Raw genomic sequence first — 20,506 nt, forward strand, 5'->3', positions numbered from 1 at the left:
GGCAGCCACACTTACCATCTAGAAGTTCTTTCTCACAAACATTGCGGATGAGCTCAGCCTCGGTGTCATCAGCTGTGGCTCCCACAAGGCCCAGCTCCTCCTCCATAGTGGTCTCATTTCCTGTGCTCTGTGCAGAAAGGAAAACTGTGAAAAAGATGACAGGCAACAATAACCCCTTCCTTCACGAAGTACTCTTCTCTTGGGTGAGAGGTGCATGCATGTTACCAGCAGCATGACTAGAGTCGAGAACAACAGACTGATGGAGAGTTTTATAACCCACTTTTCCCTGAGAACTGAATGAAACTGTGAAGGGTAGTCCAGGATTTGCCACTCCACATGTCACAGAACACCAATGAAAAAGAACACCTAAGCTACTGAAGCTACTAAGCTGAGACAGGCATAGGAAACATCTGGCATCAATACCTGAGTCCAGCACAACTTAAGGGACATGCAAATCCTAAAAGAAAGAAGTTCCAAGCAGCCTGTGAATTGCTGGTCTTCTGAGCAAGATTACGGGAAACTTTATAGAAAGGCAAAAGCAACACAAGGGAAGAAGAAAGACATGAGTGTTGCATGGGGACCAAATCTGCATCCAACTGCTGTTTATTGGAAAATCTCAGTTACCTCCTCCTGTGTGGGAAATGATAGTGCCACTGATAAGCAGGGCGGATGAGGAAATGAACTACAGATTTCTCTGGACAGAGCAGTATAGGCATCTAATAGAGACTAGATACTTAGGGACACACAACATTTTTCTCTATTCTTACTCAAGAAAGTCAGCCTCGCTACACTCTGGAATATGTTCTGAGGTAGACCTAACCAAACGGGGTATTTCTCTCATACAGGTCCCATTAAGAAAGCTACTATTAAACTTTTATCATTACCACCTGAGAGAGGACAGGACCCTCAAACCCTGTGGACTGGAACCCAAGGTTCCAGAAGCCCTTTTCCAAAACTCAGGATACAAGTGAGTATTCTTCACCACTAGCAGCAATTGTAAAAGATTGCACTGGTAAGAAAGGAGATGATGAGTAGAAAGGAAATGTTTGCCTGAAGCACGAAGATAAGCATGGCCAGGACATCACCCTTCATTCCCTCCTCTCTGCCTCTTCAAAACCCAAGACCAGTGTGAGTTTTATTGAACAGGGTCATTCAAGGACCTCAGCTCTCCCTGCTAATCCTAACCAACACGTGTCCGTTTCTATTACCAAAACATGCATTACCCTGGACCTCGTGCGTCCTCAGGAGCGCATTCTTCAGAAGTTTGCTGTAGCAGTTGCTGGGACACTAGAAGAAATAGGAAATTGCCCATAGGAAAAAAAACCCTCAGTTCTCACCCGGAGTCTCTTCTGCCTCATGCTGCTGTCAGAATGCTTCCTGGTTTTCTCCTCCTCTCTGAGGATGCGGCGTCTGCGTAGCTCTGCACTCACTGACACTTCCAAATGTGCTACCTGCTGCAGTGCCACCTGTCCCACAAGGGACACGAGGTGTGTCAGCAGGAACGTGGGGAGACTGCTAGCACCACCAGAGACTCTGCTGGGAGAAACTCCTGGATCTAGTGGAGAAAAATTACTACAGTTCAGTGTTGATCTATAGACCTCTTCCCCCATCAGTTACTGCCAAGTCTCACGGTATAACCCATCTCCATGCTCCACAGACTCCTTCACAGCACTCGCACCCTTCCGCGCCAACACCTCCACTAGCCCCTCAGTTCTGTTCTCCTCCTGCAGTTACTCTAGGCCACCCACGTGCAGCACTAGAAACCATGGGTACAGATTTCCTTCACCAGCTTTCTTCCTCACCAGCTTTCTGCCCATCAGCTTCCTGCAGCTTCTCCAGAGCTTGCTGACTGCACACCTGCAGGATGTGAGCACATATCTCCTCTGCCCCTTCCGCTAGCTGGTAGATGAGCATTACCGCTGCCTCCATGAAGGGGATCCAGTGACCACTTGGCTGGTCAAAGCCTGTTGAGGAGAGGGAGCATTGTACCGCACATGCCAGCAACAACACAGGCTGTCTCACAGTCCAACTCCATCTCCTCCAAACCTACTGCTGACATGAGCTCACCTTTACTCACAGTCTTACTCAGGCAACCAAAGAGCATATGGTTCTGTGGCAGTCGAAAAGGTGTGTTGTTATTCCCCAGCGCTGGCTGCAGAGAGAACAGATGAGTTACTTTTACCACACAAAAGATCCCCCCATGACCCTCTCGGTACTTAACCTTGCCGTGTGCACAATGCTCATCAAACCCATGCTAGGCCCATGGCAGGGACATCCAGTACTGCTCTGCAACTGAACACACAGCAGGGACATTACTGTCACTTTTGAAGGCATGGTGGCAGCACTAGGTGGATTTAAAGCTTGGCCAAATGATGATCCCAGGTCAACCCAGACAGTTCCACTACTTCACCTTAAAGCAAAATAACTCTTCTGAAATCTCAAAATAACTCTTTTTAAATCTCATATGATTTCCTCATTATCCACAATAAATGAAGAGGGAAACTTTTAGAGCATCTTCAGAGTTATCAACAGCGAGGCAGCTAGACGCCCTTGCCTGGGGTTTCTCCAGAACCATGAGGTTTTGTTTAAAAGCAAAGTATCATCAGTAGAAATAACAGAGGATAGCTCTGGATCCAACATCACCTCACACTTAAGCTGCTGCCGTCTCACCACATTTTAGGTTGGGAATAAAAGAACCCAGAGAACTACTAAACCAAGTATGACAATGCCTGAGATATCCCAGCACACCTGTGGCTGCCTGATAAAAATATACTTGACCAAAACGAGCTACTGCTTGAGGATTTACAAGCTTTCAGTAGCTGGAAACAAAATTTCTCAATTCACTACAACCTTACTCTCTGTACTGAATTTCTGATTGGGGGCGGAGCAAAGGAAGAGCTACCACAGTCATTCAAGTATCTACAGTTCAGTCCCTTCTCACATACAAACTTAACTGCAGTTAAGTCAATCTAAAATTGAACTACAACCATCTTCAGAACATTCTTAAATGTTGTGATACACCCTAATTCACGAAGGTCCTCCAGTAGTGTCCCCAGTGGAAGGGGCAAACACAGAACGATGGTGCTGTGTGAAGGAAGGCTGCTTTTATGCTGGAACTGCTGAACCACAATGCCCTAAATGCTTGAGTCAAAAACGAAAGAGATTTTTTTTCCAAGTGCATTAAAAAAAAAAAAAAAAAAAAAGAAAAAAAAGTATAAATTGCTCCCCAGACAAAGAAGCCATCAACCATCATGTTGTTGCAAGTACAACACGGACAGGTTTGAAAACCTTTCATGTTTTATATTTAGCTGTACAGCTGACAACTCCCAAATATCAATTAATAGGGAGGGCAAAAGAATCACACCACCAGAAAACATCAGTAGAGGAAAGGGCTTCATGGTTGAGGAAACACAAATCAGTTTAGAACTGGGAGTCTGAGGAAGAGAATTGAAAGGAAAACAGATTTTCTTGTGCACTGAACTCTTTACTAATTGAATTCAGCCTGTTGCCTAATGAAAATTCTTTTATTACATGTTCACTGATGTGTGCTAAGCTTTCCAGACAGTGCTGCTGAATGGTCTCAACCTACTTAATTTCAAAATCAGTAAAAATTTAATCACTTCTCTCTCTTCTCAATTTCCACCCCTTCTTTGTTTCTGGATAACTCTGTTTCTGGATGACCTCAAGAACAAACTAAAAATCTTACCTTAGGTTTACCAGCAAGTTTGGCGATGGCATTGCATACTTCTTGAGCCAGGCGATAGTCTTCGCATACTTTCTCAGACAGCCCTACTGTCACCAAGACGTCCAGGTTGCTACCTATGATCTCTGGCTTCCCTCTGTGGAATGGAAGGGATGGGGGTATTATGTGAGTTGCTGCTGAAAGTTTACAGAAGTGTGGATAACCAAGTGAAATACTCCTTGTACCTTGCGGAAGGCAGTGGTTTGAGTAAGAGGGGGGAGAAAACCACAAAACCCAAATCCATCCAATGATTCAAGATATAGCTATAAGAGCAGCAAATTCAAGATATAGCTATAAGAGCAGCAAGCAATATTCCACAGAAGCCAGTATAATCCACACTCAGCTAAGAGATGAGGTTCTTCAAAGTGAACACCGCTCGGCACACTGTCTCTTTGTAAAGAAAGAAGATTCTTGACTCCTGTTTCTTATCAGGAAGGACCAAAACTTAAAAGAGTAAGACAAAGAAAAACGTTGCAAAACAGAAAAGAGTCCAGCAGCTCATGACTGGTGACATGTGCCACTTCCTTCCCTACTGTGGGAAAGAAAACAACACAACAAAAAAAATCCCAAACCCACCCCCACCCTCCACTTTCTACCTGTGACAGGTAGAATTGTATATTCTTCAGTCCAGGCCTGAGCTGAGGAACATAGAATTAACTGGGTGAAGAAGGCAAGAACAGAATCTAATGTATTTAAGAAGAGAATCTAAGAAGTTTATAACAGGCATCTATAGGACAAAAGCAAAATCACCTCGCTTAGCAGATTTGTGAAGAAGGCAATGCTGTTCTTATTTCACACACACATACCCATGGACTCAACGCAGGATCTCATGGGATACCCTAGAAACCTACAGTTTTCTTTAAATCCCATGATTTTAGGGAAGGGTATTAATTTTGAGACGATGCCTACAATTCTGCCACAAGCACATGGGATGGGGTGGTAGAAATACCTTGGAAGGAATATCTAATACTCAAATTGCAGAACTGGCTGTAAGCTCCAGAAATGGCTCCAGCTCTAGAGCCAAGAACTTTAAGATCATCATTATGCAGGCCTATTTTTGACCGACGAAGGACTGAAGTAGGAAGAGCAAGAAGAAATCAGCAGGTAAGCTAAATGCCAAAGGGTTACTGGGCTGGGAAACCGAGGAAATGAAAATCTTATAGTGAAATCACACTCTTTTTGCCCCCAGAAAGGGAAGCAGGTTGATATCCCTTCATGCTAAAGGCTCCAGACATCTCTACTCAGCAGCTTCTCACTGGTCTTATCCAAACACAGACAAAGCTGCAGAGCTGTGACACAGTAAGCTCTGAGAAGGGATAGACATTCAGAACACAAAGAAAGTAATGTCGTCATACTCATTCAGAGACCATGCTGGTGGGACCCAGCACAACTATGTTTAATTCCAGGCTTCGTTACCCCATGATGTGGCTACTATTTTTGAAGCTGCAGAACAAAGGGTCAGCTGATGCAGCACCCACAGTTCTTCGATAAAAATCGACTCCCTGTACATCCTCCCACTTACAGGATTAGACCAGGCCCTGGGCTCACCGTGCCATCATCCCCAGCAGCATCACAGCAGCACGTCGCTCTAGTGATGAGCACTGAGATTTTTCTGTGAATCGCTCCCAAAGCAGCTGAATCACAGCAGGCTTTATTTCATCTTTCTGCACAAACTCCGAGATCTGGAAAAGAAATGCAATAAAACAAGTAGGGAGAGGCACGAGGATGGACTTCAAACCAGCAAAGACATTAACTGCAATGACTACCATTTTAATATAAAGGACATCTAAGATCACAAATACAATCCAAACGCAGGCAAGGCAAGTACTCACTATTTCTTCTAAGCACTGTATCGTTCCTAGCGATGCATCCACCATGATGAGAGAGAGAGAATGCACCAGGCCTTGGGCTCTGGCCCTTTGAAGGGGGGAAAAAATAAAATAAAGTAATAATAAAAAAAAATTTAAAGGTAAAGAAAAAGAAAAAGCAACTGTCACAATTACTCTCTTATTCAGAGAGCTGAGGACATCTATTAGATAACAGAGCTGATCCCTGGGGACAGGAAAACTTCCCCTTTCACAAGCTGGAGTTCTCCAAGTCACCCAGCTCAACTGCCAGTGAGCGTGACATGGGCTCAGAAGTCCACTGCCTTGTGCACTGCTGCTCCTCCTGGTGCTCAAAGACCCAACAAGAGGCACTCACCAGACACTTCCCAGTTTGCTCTCAACCACAAGTCAAAGTACTATTCCCTAGAGCATAAGAAATTGAAAACCTCTCTATGAACAAATAAGGCCAGAGCTCAAACTGCAGAAGAGTCATCTCCAGGCAATACTATTGTCCTGGTTTCAGCTGCGATAGAGTTAATTGTCTTCCTAGTAGCTGTTATAGTGCTGTGTTTTGAGTTTGGTATGAGAAGAATGTTGATAACACACTGATGTTTTCAGTTGTTGCTAAGTAATGTTTAGTCTAAAGTCAAGGATTTTTCAGCTTCTCATGCTCAGCCAGCAAGAAGGCTGGAGGGGCACAAGGAGTTGGGAGGGGACACAGCCGGGACAGCTGACCCAAACTGGCCAAAGGTGTATTCCATACCGTGTGATGTCTGTCATGTCTAATATATAAACTGGGGGGAGTGGGGCTGGGGGGAATCGCTGCTCGGGGACTAACTGGGCATCAGTTGGCAGGTGGTGAGCAATTCCATTGTGTATCACTTGTATATTCCAATCCTTTTATTATTATTATTATTGTAATTTTATTATTGTTAAACATTATTAGTTTCTTCTTTTCTGTTCTATTATCTCAACCCACGAGTTTTACTTTTTTCCCCCCGATTCTCTTCCCCATCCCACTGGGTTGGGGGGTGAGTGAGTGAGCAGCTGCATGGTGTTTAGTTGCTGGCTGGGGTTAAACCATGGCAACTATCAAGAAGAAATATGAAGCAGTGGGTGCTTTATATTGCCCTGATGGTGCAAATGAGGGTGAGGTATGGTGCATCTCACCAGGGAATCACACTTATCTTGGGGTGTGTGTATCCAACAGGATTTACATGTGGGCAAGTGCTAAGAAGAAAAGAGCAAGTGCCACAGTAGATAGGAGAAGCAGCTCCTCTCTAGCATGGAAGAAACAAGAATGCAAGTGGTACCCAGCTCCCACCCCCAAATCCTCATTAAGGATCAGCAACAAAGACCCCATTAACATCCTCTCACCTGCCACACGTAGAGATTTGTTACATAAAGATTTAAGAGCGGTCTGAATGAAATACAAATAGAAATGTGTGTGAAAGCACCCAAACGATAATAAGAACTAACCTTGTATAGTGCGAGGGATAAAGAAACAGTATAAATTGAAAAATCAAGGACAGAACTGACAGTAAGAAAACCAGTAAACACTGAGGAATGTGTTATGTACATCAGAAGCAGAATGCCTCTACTCAGATAAGGCCACAGCATGCATGATGTGTCAGCAAAAAAACTGAACTCTGGAAATAGAAAGATAGCGCCAACTTTAGACCTCACTGTATACCATTCCTCTTATTCCAACAAGGATGAGCAACTACAGCCATAAGAAACCCCAAATGGTGGAACAGACCCCGGGCAACAACTTTGCCACAGAGGGTGAAGTATGCAAGACTCTTAGATATGGGACGAGTCTGTAACAACAGCTGACTCCCAAAGGGGCTGAAATAGCCATCCAAAAAATCAGTTCGTTGCTGCCAATCAAGAACCCTGCTGACAAGATGAACATTCATAACTGACACCCCTTGTTCCGTATCACATAGAGACCCGACCCAGATCATTTGGGCACATGTGTCTTGGTGCAGTGCTTTGTATGAGAGTGAAATGGATGAGAATGTTAAGCGTGAGTGCCTGATAACAGTTTAGTTTAAAATAATTCTCAGCTTCTCCTTCCATAAGGTCTCACATGGAGTTCTGCTGCATGAATTTCCTACACATGAACACTGACAAACCAAAAGCAGAAGCTCAGCAGTGGGTCCCACAGGAAGATTGGGATACAGATATATAACCTTATGTTTCAGCTCAGCATGAAGCATGGCAACTTTTATTTCTCTTTGTGTCCATAACCCATTCCCAACAGCATCCCAAAAGAAGGAGGGGAGGGGTGGAGTAGCAGGGGAAAGAGAAAAAAAAAAAAAAAACCAAACCACCAAAAACCAGAAAAAAGCCTTCTGATTAGGAAGAGCCATACCTCTCCGAATCCCCGGTGGGGCTCAGATAGAGCCGCCTGTAGGCGTTCAGCACGGCCTCCTTAATACCAGGCTCTTTTGACCATACGAGGGGGAGCATCCTGCGGACTCCAACCAGTGCCTGGGGCACACCAAACTGCGAGACTGTCACAAAGAACTCAATGGCTTCCTGCACCACTGCAGAGAGAACAGTTGCGTTAGTGCAGTTCTTTCCTAATCCCCATTAGAGAGGCCATTAAAACAAATTCATAGGCATACTGCAGGATGGGGTCACTAGTACAAAGAGATAGATCTCCTGGAGGAAACGGGCACAGGTTAGATTTAGCTGTAATATTGGTCATGTGATACATTTAGGAGAAGAGCACAGAGACCATGTTTGAGAAAGAACAAAATTCTCTTCTGGGAAACAGTAGCTTTGGAAAAAAAAAGATCTCATGGTCACAGCAGACAAGAGCAGCTGAATGTAAGTCCCTGTGCGATGCTGTAACCAGAGAAACTAAGCTATTTGATGTATAAATGGGCTAAGGAATAATGTATCTGATTCCAGCTTGACTACTCCTGAAATATACTGCCCAGTCTTCTGCTCGTTAAGACAAGAAAAAACAAGTTGGAGAGTATACACAAGAGACCCACAGGAATGATTAGAGGGACTGTACAATAAACAGTTCATGGAGTCTGACCTCTGGTTAAGTGGGAGCTTACACCAGTATAAGCTCCAATTTACAAATCTGAATAAAGATCCCCTATCAGACAAGCTGGTATGCTTCCCCTGCGCCCAGTCACACCAGAAGGTACATATTTGCAACAGAAAAAATAAAATCTTTAAATCTCAAATCTTTAATTAAAAAAACTAAATCTGAGCACACACATCCCTTACCACCACCCTCTTACCCAGCAGCATATTGTCTCCAAATGAAGACAATGTCTCAAAATGTCTTGGCTGTCCAGACACCCAACTTGCCTTCCTTAACTACTGCACAGGACAACAGGGAGGTGAAAAGTTAGTAAAATCTGCACAGGCATAAAAAGGTAAGCCAAAACCCAGGTGTTTAATTACCAGGTGAGGGGCACCCTCTCAGCCTTGAACTTCAAATGACCTGTAAAGACACTGAACTCAGGAGTTCATTTTTGTGTGTGCAAACAGCTAATGACACCTAGAACTTGCTGGGGAAGCCCACATGCTTATCACGGGTAACGTACGAGTCCTTAATACAGATGAAGCCTCAGAAGTGTTTGCATGAAGCTGGGGTACTGTAGTGCCCAGACCCATCTGTACCCCAGAACTATGCAAGTGGTTGGCATGTGGATGTGCCAGGGAGGATGGGAGAGGAGGCAGCTGTGCCCCTCTATGCCCCAGCCCCCTCAGAGGTGCTGATTCATGATAAGCCCTCCAAAAAAAGTCTAACTTATTAAATATTAGAACTACTGTAACATGAATGGCTGAATTAACTCAAAGGCCTACTCATCACCAACTTTCACTACAGCACTGAAGAGGACCAGGCCGTAGAACCTGTTGATCAGGATCACTTTTAGATACAGAATAAAGTTTAAGGAAAGGTGAGGTGGATGAAACAAGCTGCTCAGTTCCCCTCTTGTGGCCAGCATAACTCCTGAAGCTGCATCAGGGCACTGAGGAGGTAACAGAACCCAGCTTCACTGCCCACGCTTACTTTGGGAGAACCTCGGCCGAGATGAACATACATCCCCTCTCCCAGGAGGTGGAGGAGCTTCCATAAATTAAGTCATTTTGGTCACCTGGCTTTTAAAAACATTATCAACCTTGATATTTAAAAAAATTGATTCCCAAAAAGCCCATTCATGCCCCAACACAACCCCTTCGCGACACTCATTTAGATGGTGCTTGCTTTTCCGATAGCCTGGAAGTGCCTCCGACATCTGCTCAGTGAAGCGCAGCTCCTCCAACCTTTTTCCCTTCCCCTGGAGCTCCACCACTCCCACGTCTCCTCTCCAGCAAGGGGAAAGATCTGGAAACACTGAACAGGGGAGAAAGGACCCATGGCTATTTCACACACCTGAGACACAGTTTTCGTACAACATCTTGCTGATCAGGCTCAGGGCTTCTGTGATTTTCACTGAGAAGTTGTAAGCATCTTGCAGGTATTGCACCAACATCTCCTGTTTGACCAGCTCTGTCTGAGACTGCTCTTCTGGTACAACTTCTTTGGTCTTACGACTACTGTTGCCATGTGGAGGATCCTCACTGTTCTCACCTGGGCATGAACCTGCACAGCACGAACACTTGTTTGTGAGCAGTACTGAAAGTACAAGAAAAGCAGGCACAGTTCAGGGCATTTTCACCCTTCCCTCTCCACCCCATGACGACACCTTCCAAGATCCAGGAGACAAAAATCCAAATTCTGCCATCAGACTTAGCTACAAAGACAAAATCTCAGCACGCTGTAGAGCAAGTTCCGGTACTACAATGTGATGCACCACAGAAATGCCAACTTAATACAGGGGTGGAGAAAGGCATGGTCCAGTTGGGGTAAACTCCATTAAAATGCTGAAGGGGTTAATTTGAACTTGACAGCTACCCAAAGATGGATGAGGCCCTGAAAGGGAATCAGGGCAGAGTGAGGAGAAGACAAACACTACTATTCCCTAGCAAAGTTTGTGCGAGTGTGGAGAGTTGACAAAGTTAAGAAGATTTTTTAGATGGTAGACTTTTGATAGAAATGAGCTCAAGGGGATTGGCTAGGAAACCTTATTCTGAAACAAACACCAAAGATAAAGCACATGAAATACACCCAGAGGCTTGAGCCACAGATAAGCAAGACTTTGCTTGAACCAGATGCTTGGTCAAGGCTGCTAAGGGTAAGCATTATGTGCCACCACCTGTTCAGGAAGCAGAACTCCTGACAAATTCAGACAGGACAGAAGGGTGTGAGTGGAAAACGCTAGCTTCCCTCCCCTCAGCAGATATTACGTAAGTTCAAGCATCAGAAATGCACTTCTACTGGGAACATGGAACAGTTCCAACCAGAAATGAAATAACAGCACTAATGTGATCCAGCCAAAATGCCAGGCCACTAGAGGAGCAAATGATTCAGAGATGGCGCAGCTCTATGAGCTGTCAAGTACGCACAGACTGAGCCCCACAGTTCAGAAGGACGGACAGGGCATTCCAGAGGGTTTTGGTCTAGCTCCAGCATCAGCTTGGACTTAGGGAAAAGACAGAGTGATCTGAAGTAGTTACCTGTGTAAAGTCTCTTCAGAACACCCAGGATTGTTGCCTCCTCATTTTCCTCTGTGGGGCCACTGAAGGGCTCCTTCCCCTGGAAGCGACACAGGGCCTTCTGCGTAAGGCGGGCTGCACTCCTGGACAATGACATTGCCCAAGAGAAGAACGTCAGCAACCCATTAGGGCAGAACACAAGGGAAACCACCCAACTTTGCCCTGAACACCTGGGAAAGCAGCTCCTGCCAGCATCTTGTGCTGGGTGCCCATGTCAATCTCTTCCTACAGAGAAATCTTACTGGAAATCATCCCTCCACCCTGGAGCTCAAACCTTTCTTGAACAGGGAACAAGATACCAACACATCCCTTGGGATAAACACTCTTTCAAACTACAGAGTCTTCTTACTTGTAATTCAGCTTGCTCAGCAGCCTAGTGATTTGCTCTGATGTACCCTCTGCTGTTTCCTCAACTTCCAGCACCTCCTCTTCCCCTTCCTGCTGTGGTTGAAAGAGCTGCTGTGTGGCAGCCCTAACTTCTGGCAGCATCGCTTCCCACTCTTCCTCTGGGGTGATCACTGGAGCTACTAAAAAAAACCAGGAGCGGGAATGAAGAATACAGAGACTCAAATGACACCTTAAATGGGGAGAGAAACTCATATGGAACTTAGGAATTCTACTTTTTTTTTTTTTTTGTATTCCCTGCAGGCAGGCACTATTCCCATTGCTGATCCCACCCAGACTGCAGCAAGAATAGGCAAGAACTCTTTGGCATAAAAAAAGAAACCACTGAGGGTAAAAAAAAAACCACAACAACAACAAAACAGGTAAGAGAGAACCATCACTTGATATTTATTGTTTTGTAGGTAGCACCAAGTCCAAAGCTAATCAAGTTTAAATTAATATCTGACCAAAATTATGGCTCAAGCAATCCTCGAATGGTTGAAAATAGAAACCTGGTAGGGTATTCATAGGTATTTTCAGTTCTTACTCTGAAAATAGGATATTTAATTGTTGATCTATACATGGACGTTGAAATTGTCCTTTTATAACACCACTGTATGAAAAACTGTTGTGAGTTTAAACCCAGTTATCTGGCTTCACCGTCTCACACAAGTAAGATCTGAGACAAAAGCCACTACAACCTGGGAGCAAATTTAAGATGAGGAAAAAAACCAAACCCTGATATGCCCTGGGAAGGGGAAAGAGGAAGAAGGGAAATTACCTGCTGTGGATCTGTCACGGTCTCTCATTTCTTGCAGCTTCTGCACCTCTTTCTTCAGTGGCTCAGCCAAGTCAGTACAGCTTAGCTGAAGATGCCAGGAAGAGAAGAAATATGTTACTTATCCTCCTTTTTCTGAAATGCTAGAATTCTCCTTTCTCTTCCACTCTCTGCTTTAAGTTGTCAATCCCCTCACATAACCCTGGTTTTGGAAACTGGACTCTGGCCATCATCCTAGAATGGGAACTACTATAAATTGCCAGTCTGAGGCTCAGGAGCTCAGGAGAAGGTGCAGCTAAACACAAAGAGCTGCAGCTCTGTGCAGAATGTTCTAAAAGACTAATTCTGATCCTAAGGAAAGAAACCCCACAGTGGATTCAAATCAAACTGCTGCAGGTTTTTCCACAATCAAACACATCCCTCCTGGCCTTCAGCATACCTACCGATTACACCAAGCGAGGGAAGAGCCAGAGGAAGCAAGATCTGAACCTGGGAAAGCCAGAAAGCTCCCACCTGCAGATCCCAAGGCTGCATTGTCCCTCCCACAAGACACAGAAAGGCTGCTGCCCTGCCTATAGCAAGCTGCGGATATTCAGCCTGCAAACAGACATCTAGCATAGCCATCATGCTAGTCAGAATTACCTTGCTGGAGAAGGGATTGTTGGACAAAAACGCAGCCAGGAGCTGGATCGCATTTTTAGCTACTACCACAGATTTGTCTCTGAGACGCCCAACAGCCAGAGATACCACAGACTGAAACTGAGTCAAAGGCAGGGCCTAGCACACAATGAGAGCATAGACAAAGTTAGCAAGAAGGCCTAGAGACTCAGGAAAAGTTATTTTACTGCAGACATATTAATTTACTAAAAGGCATAGATTATAGATTTATAGAAAAGTCTAGGTCTGAAGGGACCTCTGGATATCTTCTGGTCCAACCTCTGTTGAAAGGAAGGACTTCAGTTAGGCTATCCAGGGTCCCATTGAGTCAAGTTTTAGTATATCTAGCAAGAGTGATATTTTCCCATACCAATGTCCAAAAAGAGCTTGCATATTGTGCTCTTCCTTCTAGTCTGTCCCAGTAATGAAAAACAGCATTTAATTTCTGTTCCCCAGTTCCCTCGCCCTTAGAATCTTTGGTCTCTTGGGAAAAAGGAACTGCAGACACCATAGTACATGGGGACAATACCTTTCTCTATTAAACTTCAGACTCTGCAAACAAAGAGCAGGGTGACAGAAATTCCCTTAGAAAACACAACAGGGGAAAGGATGACTGAAGCAACGCTACCTCCCTAGCACAGACTTACCTTGCACTGAACGATTCGAGTGAAAAGCTGCAGCACGCGGCTGCGCACAAAGCCATTGATGTCACAGACATGGGCCTGCAGCATATTCAGGAACTGGTCCCGAGTACCACGGGCAGCTTCCTCCAGCTGGTCACCATTCAGCACCTGCACCAGCACTGCTGCCATAGCCACCAGAACGGCATTTCGCATCATGTAACTCTGCAAAAAGAAAAGTAGTTGAACCAGGAACAGATAAAAAGACATGAATTGATATGCCAAGGGGAAGGATGGCCCAGAGTTTGGGCTTTCTAAGTCTCAGGCTCCAGCCTTAAGTGAATTTCTCCATTATGGAGTTTGTATTAACCTTGGGAGAGCACAGGTATGCCTGCAAGACAGAGTAATCCAAACCTGCTATCCAGCTAGGTCCACAGAAGCCAAGAACTGATACGAGAAACGCTTATGGCTTTTAAGGGCAGTTTAAAAAAAGGTAACACAATGACAAACTCATTAAGTACTGAAGAACAAGGGACAGCGGCTGGGATCTCAGACCACTAAGCAGTCTCCCATTCTCCGATACCTGAGAGTAACAACCAGACAGTAGATGTCATGATTTCCGTTTCCTTTGCATCTTTTAGGTAAGGGCAAAACCTATTCCAAACGGCAGGTTTTGGCTACTCGATATCTGTGAAAGAGGTTTTGTTTTCAGACAGAAAAACTGGATAGCAGCACCTCCACCACTTGACTTCTCCAGACAGGCAATACTGCAGAAATGTACCTCCCCATCCAAGTGACGCAGGAGAACGCTCATGTTGGATAGCACCAGAGCTGGAATCTGTTCAGCCAGTTCAGTTATAAAGGTAGCATAACCCTTGATACCAGAAGCATCGCGAGTCAGATCCTGTGGACATTTTTGTCCAACTTCCCTGCACAGAAAGATGAAACAAGGAATAGGGTGCTTCAAGTTGCTAAGGATAGAAGGACAAGCCTCGGGGTATGTTTCTCACCTTAGCAATTCACCCACCAGGCTTTTCAGACCATACTCTGTAGCCCAGAGGCTCACAGCCTGTGCAAACACTGGGGCTACATGTTCAAAGTGCTGCAGCATCTGTGTGATCTTCAGAGTGGCATCTTTCTCATGTAAGAAGGAAGAAAGAGGTCAGGGAAAGTAACTGGGAACAGCTTCAGGAAGAAGGCAGAAGAGCAGGAACTCACTGAACATGTGATCATAATGAACCAGAGCTGTGGCAAGCAGATGTGTCACAGCCTCCCGTGTGGCCCGGTACTTCTGAAGACCAATACTTGAATTCTCCAGGATACGGTAGCAGCTTCCTGTCATTAAGCTAAAGCCACAGAAGAGAGACAGTGAACCTCACTATCACAACTTGCACCAACATCATGCTAGCACACTGCACTAGGCAAACACATTTTTCTCAAACCAGAGAGATTCTCCAGTATCCTTAAAAACCTGAGCAAACAACATCTGAATTTTAGAGGTCTACACGAGGAAAGGAAGTGATTCCTAAACACATTGCTTTTGCCTCAAGACAGTTTCCTCAGTTTCCCAGAGATCTGTACCCCACAGAGGGCTGTAATACGACCTCACTGGCAGATTTAACATTTAACCCTCCCCTCCAGAAAACCACTGTCACTCATCCCACCTCAACATCCACTCCATCCCATACCTGACGAACTCTTCTTCCACCACTGAACCACCCCAAAGCTTATGGAGATCCAGCTGCAGCACCTGCGTGAGTAGCCTTAAGAGCGGCTCCCTATCCTCTTCCCACAAGGATCCAGAGCTCTTGGTACGGTGGTTCTTGTTCTAGCAAGAAGATTACATGATGCGATACATCAGCAGCTTGACAACAGAAAAAAACACCATCACCACCCTGCTTCCCTCAAAAAAGAAAATGACTGTCAAATTCTACAACATTAAGAGACATACAGTGAGATGTATGAGGAGCTTATATGCCCACATCAAACGACCATTGCTGTCATCTTTGAGCACAGAAAGGAACTCTTGAGAAAATACTGGCACACTAAGTACCAGCCAGACACTGAAGAGTGAAAGAGAGAGGCCTGGGCATCTGAGGCCCTGCTGATGTTTAGACAAATATTGTCCCTTTGGAAGTTTTCCGTCCACAGTTTCACAGAAATGCGAGTACTCCACATTAATGCACTGCTCTTGCTGGCAACGTGTTTAAATAAACCCAGCTATAACATCTGATAAAAGCCACAGAGATCAGCAAGCTGACATGTTTTCTACTTTTATCACCTTGTTTTCCCCCCAGTCCCCTCACCTACCTTCCCACCAGGACCCACCTCCAACAAACCACTTTTGCAGGTTTCCATTTCAAAGGCATCCAGCAGGCCAGTCAGCAAGTAGCAATTCATCTTGACAGCATTGAGGTGAGCAGTGCGGTCTGCGTGGCTTAGCCCAGAATCACCCAAGATGGCAGGAAGTTCATTGGAATGATGGGACACCACTGAAGAGAGGCAGAAAGTCATGAGCACTCTTTGCCAGGCCCCTCAGCCATCCTCTCTTTTGGAGACTTAGAGCAGTCATCAGATTACCAAAGACGTGTGCTCACATCTCACCAGCTGTAACATGGGCTGCCCCCTGCAACCCAAACCTTGGACGCGCTGCCCTATCCTATCCCCACAGCCCCTCATCAGCTCATAGAAACACTCACTCAGAGCTGATGCATCCCAAGATGTATTTTCCAGGGACGCAGGGAAGGGGATTTTCTGTCGGCCTGCCCTTACAGCAAACACGCACAGCTCAGCGTTGTCCACCAAGATTACAGACCTGTATTACTGGAATGGGCTGAGGGTGCAACCCAGCTGGTCGAGTCACATTAGCCTTTATATCATCACTGAGCTGCCACAGGAGATCAACCTCTCTATTACTCCCACCTCAGCTGGAAACAGCAGATACCCACCGCGCATCATCAGCTCCAGGGCATCCTCCTTGACATCAGTCCCCACAGCTTGGAAGTGGCTGCAGGGCAAGCAAAGCGTGTGAGGGCAGCAAGTAAACACTACCAGGGAAAGGCGTGAACGCTCAGGTGCGCCAGCCTCTCCACAACCCTCCTCCACCCGCTCCCCTCCCGGTACCCCCGGCCTCCGCGCTCGTCGCTCTGTACTCACTGCAGCAAGCTGTAGAGGGGGTCGAAATGCTGCAGCACTGCCAGCGGGCCCCGAGCCCGAAAGGCAGTCCGGAAGGCTGCGAGGAAACACGGAGAGGGATGGGGGGATGCGATCACGGCCGTGAGCCGGCGGTAGAACCGGGCCAGGCCGTGAGGGGTGCATATGTGGGGGGGGTGGGCCTTACCCGTGAGGGCGGGCGGCAGCTCGCGGGGGGGCAGCACCTCCTGCACCACGTAGCGCCCAGAGCCGCCGTCCCGCAGCAGGTCGGCGGGGGAGAGGGGCAGGTGGAACTCCCAGGTCGCCGCCATAGCCCCCGCCGTAACCCCACAGGCCGCAGCCTCCTCCTCTTCCTCCTCAGGCAGGGCCCCGGTAACTCAAAACACCGCGCGCGGGCCGCGCTCCGCCCGCCCCCTCCTTCCCCAGCCTATCAGCGCTCAGCAGCGCTGCCGCGCGCCAGCGCCTGGCCCAATCGCCGGCTCCCTTTCCCCCCCCCTCCCTTCTCCGACCGTTAGCGTGACGCCACCCCCTCCTCCTTCCGTTTTCCCGACGGCCACAGCGACCGGAAGGAGCCGGGCCGGAGCCACGGGGCGGGCGGACGGAGCCGCTCCTCTTCCTCTTCCTCCTCCTTCTTCCGCTTCCCCGGTAGGGGGGGGGGGGAACCGGCCCGCCCGCCGGGTCACCCCCATGGCGGTGCTGGTGCGGACGGTGGGGCGAGCCCTGCTGGGCCGGACCGCTCCCCTGGTCCGGACCGAACGCAGCATTAGCGGCGGCGGGGCCCGCTGGGGGCCGGTGCGGCCCGGCCTCCCCGTGCCCTTCTCCTCACCCCTAGCAGGGCTGACCCGGGCCTTCCGCATCAAGGAGCCCCCAAAGCGTAAGGAGGTGGATCGGTGGACGGAAAAACGGGCCTTGTTCGGGGTCTACGATAACGTGGGGATCCTGGGTAAGACCCCGGTTGCGGTTGGAGGGGAGGGAGGCTGGACCCACCTGGGCGGTTTCTCCAGCAGCGAGAAGGCAGGAGGGGTGTTTAGGGGGGTGAATTGGGGCCGGCCGCCCCGGGAACAGTCTCCTCCAGGGCCTGGCTTCATCCTCTCTGCTCTGCCCTCCTGTTGTCAGGCGGCTTCCAGCTCCACCCGAAGAACCTCATCGTGGGGCCCACGTGGCTGCGAGGGTGGAAGGGGAACGAGTTGCAGAGGTGCATCCGCAAGAAGCAGATGGTGGGAGATCGGATGTTTGTAGAGGACTACCACAAACTCAACAAGAGGATCCAATACTTGTACAGGCGCTTCAATCGTACCGGGAAGCACCGCTAGGAACAACCGTGGGTTCAGCATGTGGAGCGTGGTTTTGTGGCACTGCGGTCAGAATAAAGCCGGGTTTCACACAGTTGGGTTCCCAGTGCTTTCTGCAACCTTCGCTGTGCGTTTCTGGCCCAGTCCCAAAGTCCTGCTGCCGCTCCAGGCCCGAGCTCCTCTGTGCAAGTTCTGCACGCTCAATCATTTGTGACGCACTTCTCGCAGACGTCTGTTCCAGTCTGCATCCCAGAACTTGACCTGAGAGTCCTTTATTTTTTGGCCAGGCTTCTAGCATCTTTTCGGTTGCTGTGAGCCCCAGGTCCTCGTGTCCTGCTTGACAATTTCAGTATGCTCCAGCTTAGATTTTTGCTCATAGCCAAATTTTCAAGTTAGTGCTGAGAGTGCCTGCTAATGTCTTCCTGCTCACTGCTTTCCTCCTTGCCCTCCGTTTATCTGTGATTAATATTAAAGTGTGAACGATCCAAGCATTAGTTGAAATGCATCAAAACGTGTCTTAAGAACAGGATTTGTCTCTGTTTCACACTGATGATGACATAACCCTGCACTAATGACACCTACTCACCAAGTGCCCTTTTCCTTTTAATTTAGTCAGGATTTGCAAAAGTTGTTCAGGCGCTTAACTGTTGCAAAAAACTCTAGCTTCTAGTTTTCCATAACTGTTACCAGTTCCTATAGGGGAGAAGTTACGGTGAGTCAAAGACTGTTGTATACTTCAGAAAAATCTGTACGATGAGCAGGTATTTGCCTCTCTCTTCTCCCGTAGTTGTTAATTTGGCTGCTAGGTAATTGGGGAGTTACCTGCTCACTTGATGTATTTTGTTACACAGCAATGCTACTCTTGTCTTTAAAAGCGCTTGGTTGGAAGCAGCAGGGAATGGAAAGAACTCCTTTGAGGTCTAAGCCGTAGGAAGGTGAAGCCAAAGCCTCTGTTCGGGCAGCTGAAGTCCGCGTTCTCAGAGCAGGGTGGCAGACCTGTGGGACTCTGCCAGAAGGTGTTCTGGCTTCAGGAAATGTCCACGGATCCAAGTGGAGACTGAGCAAGCACCTGGAAGAGAGCAGCTAGGGGTTATTACATACGTAAACCAGAGGTGTAGCTAATCCTTAGCTGAAAGTATGTCAGCGACTGAAAAAGCGTCAGAGAAAAGTATCACGTAGCCTTTGTCGCCTCTCAGTCCTTAAGCACTGACTTGGCAAGGGCTCTGTGGACCGGTAGTTCCACAAGCTCCATCTTCCGTGATTCGCAGTCGTTATTGGAACGGTCTTCGCACTGCGGCGGGAAGGTCGCCAAGCTACGGAAGCTTCTTCTCAGCTTGTCTGAAGGGACAGCTTAAAAACCTTCAGTTCCGCTGAGGCTAGTGCTAGGTTGCTCCTTAACCCCCAGTAGTCCTATCTGCAAATCCCCTGGCTGTAGTCACGACCCTGTTTTAAGTCTTCGCCTTCCTTGTAGCTGCAGTCTTTTGGCTCCCAGGCTATAATTTATAACCTGTCTGTCTTGTGTATCTACTAATCTATCGGATCTGACACTAAAAACTTTTATTAAATGGCCTGTATCACCTTATGAGAGGAAAAGGTGTGAACCAGTTGCTCCTCACCCCACTCACCGTGCCAAACACCGTACGGGGAGATTTCTTGTTCGGCCGCGCTCCCGCCTCCCCGTTTGTCCCAAATTGAAGAATCCTCCCTTCCGATCCAGCAGGCTTCTCAAAAAAAATCTTTAGAGGGGGAAAACAAACCAAACGCATAGTAGCTGTTCTCGGGGCTGCCGGTGGGCAGCGGGGGCTCGGGCCGCGGCCGCTTCCTTGGCGTCCCCGTTGAGGCCGTGCGGTGGGGTGGAAGCCGGCCAGCGACGCCATCTCTTAATTGAGGGGACGGCGGCTTAACCGGAGCCAACAGGCTACGGAGGTGGGAGTCACGGAGCCGCTCCGCGGCCCCCGCCTGTTCACGGCACCGCCGCGGGGCTGGCCTCGAACCGGGAAAAACAACGGGGACGGGTCTCAGGCCCTGCGTGACCCCAACGGAGGGTGGCGGCGAGGGGGTTTTCCCTCAGGGCTGGTGTGGGCGGCGGGTCCGGTGGCCGCCCGGGCCCCATTTGGCGACCGGGAGAGGGGCCGTGGTAGCCCCGGGGGTGGCGGGAGGGGGACGCACCACCGGTCCCGCCGCAGGGGCGGGGCGCCGGGCGGGGGGCGGGCTCTGCTCCCATTGGGCGACCCCGAGAGCGAGTCACGGGGCGGGGCGGGGTTTGTCCCGTGGAAAGTCGGGAGCGAGGGAGGAGGCGGGGCTCGCCTAAACGGCCGTCTATCACAGTGCGCCTCGCTCCGGCAGGGCGGCGGAGCGCTGATTGGCTGCCGAGGAATCCAAGGGCGGCGCTGATTCGCTGTTCCTTCCTGCGGCCGCTTGTG

The 20,506-nt window shown here is 48.1% G+C and overlaps 2 protein-coding genes, 1 long non-coding RNA gene and 1 other non-coding gene across 9 annotated transcripts in view; 1 reads left to right on the forward strand and 3 right to left on the reverse strand.

Moving 5' to 3' along the window:
• NCAPD2 (non-SMC condensin I complex subunit D2) overlaps positions 1 to 17,911 on the reverse strand; it is a 26,793-nt gene extending 8,882 nt beyond the window's left edge. For 2 of the 6 annotated variants that reach the window (XM_041124990.1, XM_030020028.2), the window contains exons 1-23: positions 17,779 to 17,911; positions 16,979 to 17,135; positions 16,795 to 16,870; positions 16,587 to 16,645; positions 15,967 to 16,130; positions 15,327 to 15,466; positions 14,857 to 14,984; positions 14,649 to 14,772; positions 14,420 to 14,567; positions 13,666 to 13,863; positions 13,004 to 13,138; positions 12,365 to 12,449; positions 11,549 to 11,726; positions 11,161 to 11,282; positions 9,977 to 10,186; positions 7,946 to 8,120; positions 5,575 to 5,659; positions 5,291 to 5,424; positions 3,707 to 3,839; positions 2,068 to 2,152; positions 1,803 to 1,964; positions 1,338 to 1,555; positions 16 to 127 (exon numbers count right to left, since the gene is read on the reverse strand). In XM_041124990.1, coding sequence (XP_040980924.1) covers positions 16 to 127; positions 1,338 to 1,555; positions 1,803 to 1,964; positions 2,068 to 2,152; positions 3,707 to 3,839; positions 5,291 to 5,424; positions 5,575 to 5,659; positions 7,946 to 8,120; positions 9,977 to 10,186; positions 11,161 to 11,282; positions 11,549 to 11,726; positions 12,365 to 12,449; positions 13,004 to 13,138; positions 13,666 to 13,863; positions 14,420 to 14,567; positions 14,649 to 14,772; positions 14,857 to 14,984; positions 15,327 to 15,466; positions 15,967 to 16,130; positions 16,587 to 16,645; positions 16,795 to 16,870; positions 16,979 to 17,102 — 2,995 coding nt within the window. In that variant the 5' untranslated portion in view covers positions 17,103 to 17,135; positions 17,779 to 17,911. Of the gene's footprint in view, positions 1 to 15; positions 128 to 1,337; positions 1,556 to 1,802; positions 1,965 to 2,067; positions 2,153 to 3,706; positions 3,840 to 5,290; positions 5,425 to 5,574; positions 5,660 to 7,945; positions 8,121 to 9,976; positions 10,187 to 11,160; positions 11,283 to 11,548; positions 11,727 to 12,364; positions 12,450 to 13,003; positions 13,139 to 13,665; positions 13,864 to 14,419; positions 14,568 to 14,648; positions 14,773 to 14,856; positions 14,985 to 15,326; positions 15,467 to 15,966; positions 16,131 to 16,586; positions 16,646 to 16,794; positions 16,871 to 16,978; positions 17,139 to 17,778 lie in introns of those variants that run through there. The other 4 variants (XM_030020026.2, XM_030020027.2, XM_030020029.2 and 1 more) reach the window with 4 other exon arrangements.
• LOC115344187 lies at positions 16,205 to 16,526 on the reverse strand. The gene has a single exon (XR_003924476.1). It is a non-coding gene; the product is annotated as a small nucleolar RNA U85 (small nucleolar RNA).
• Positions 17,347 to 18,177, forward strand: MRPL51 (mitochondrial ribosomal protein L51). Its single transcript, XM_030020031.2, has 2 exons — positions 17,347 to 17,734; positions 17,908 to 18,177. The coding sequence occupies exons 1-2, from the start codon at positions 17,479 to 17,481 to the stop codon at positions 18,102 to 18,104; spliced, it is 453 nt and encodes a 150-aa protein (XP_029875891.1). The 5' UTR covers positions 17,347 to 17,478; the 3' UTR covers positions 18,105 to 18,177.
• Positions 18,058 to 20,283, reverse strand: LOC115343708. The gene is made up of 2 exons (XR_003924256.1): positions 19,709 to 20,283; positions 18,058 to 19,152 (listed from the first exon to the last, which is right to left on the reverse strand). It is a non-coding gene; the product is annotated as an uncharacterized LOC115343708 (long non-coding RNA).
• Between the last annotated feature and the right edge of the window lie 223 nt (positions 20,284 to 20,506).

Source organism: Aquila chrysaetos, chromosome 7 (genome assembly GCF_900496995.4).
Source record: "Aquila chrysaetos chrysaetos chromosome 7, bAquChr1.4, whole genome shotgun sequence".
In the NCBI taxonomy this organism is placed as follows: domain Eukaryota; kingdom Metazoa; phylum Chordata; class Aves; order Accipitriformes; family Accipitridae; genus Aquila; species Aquila chrysaetos.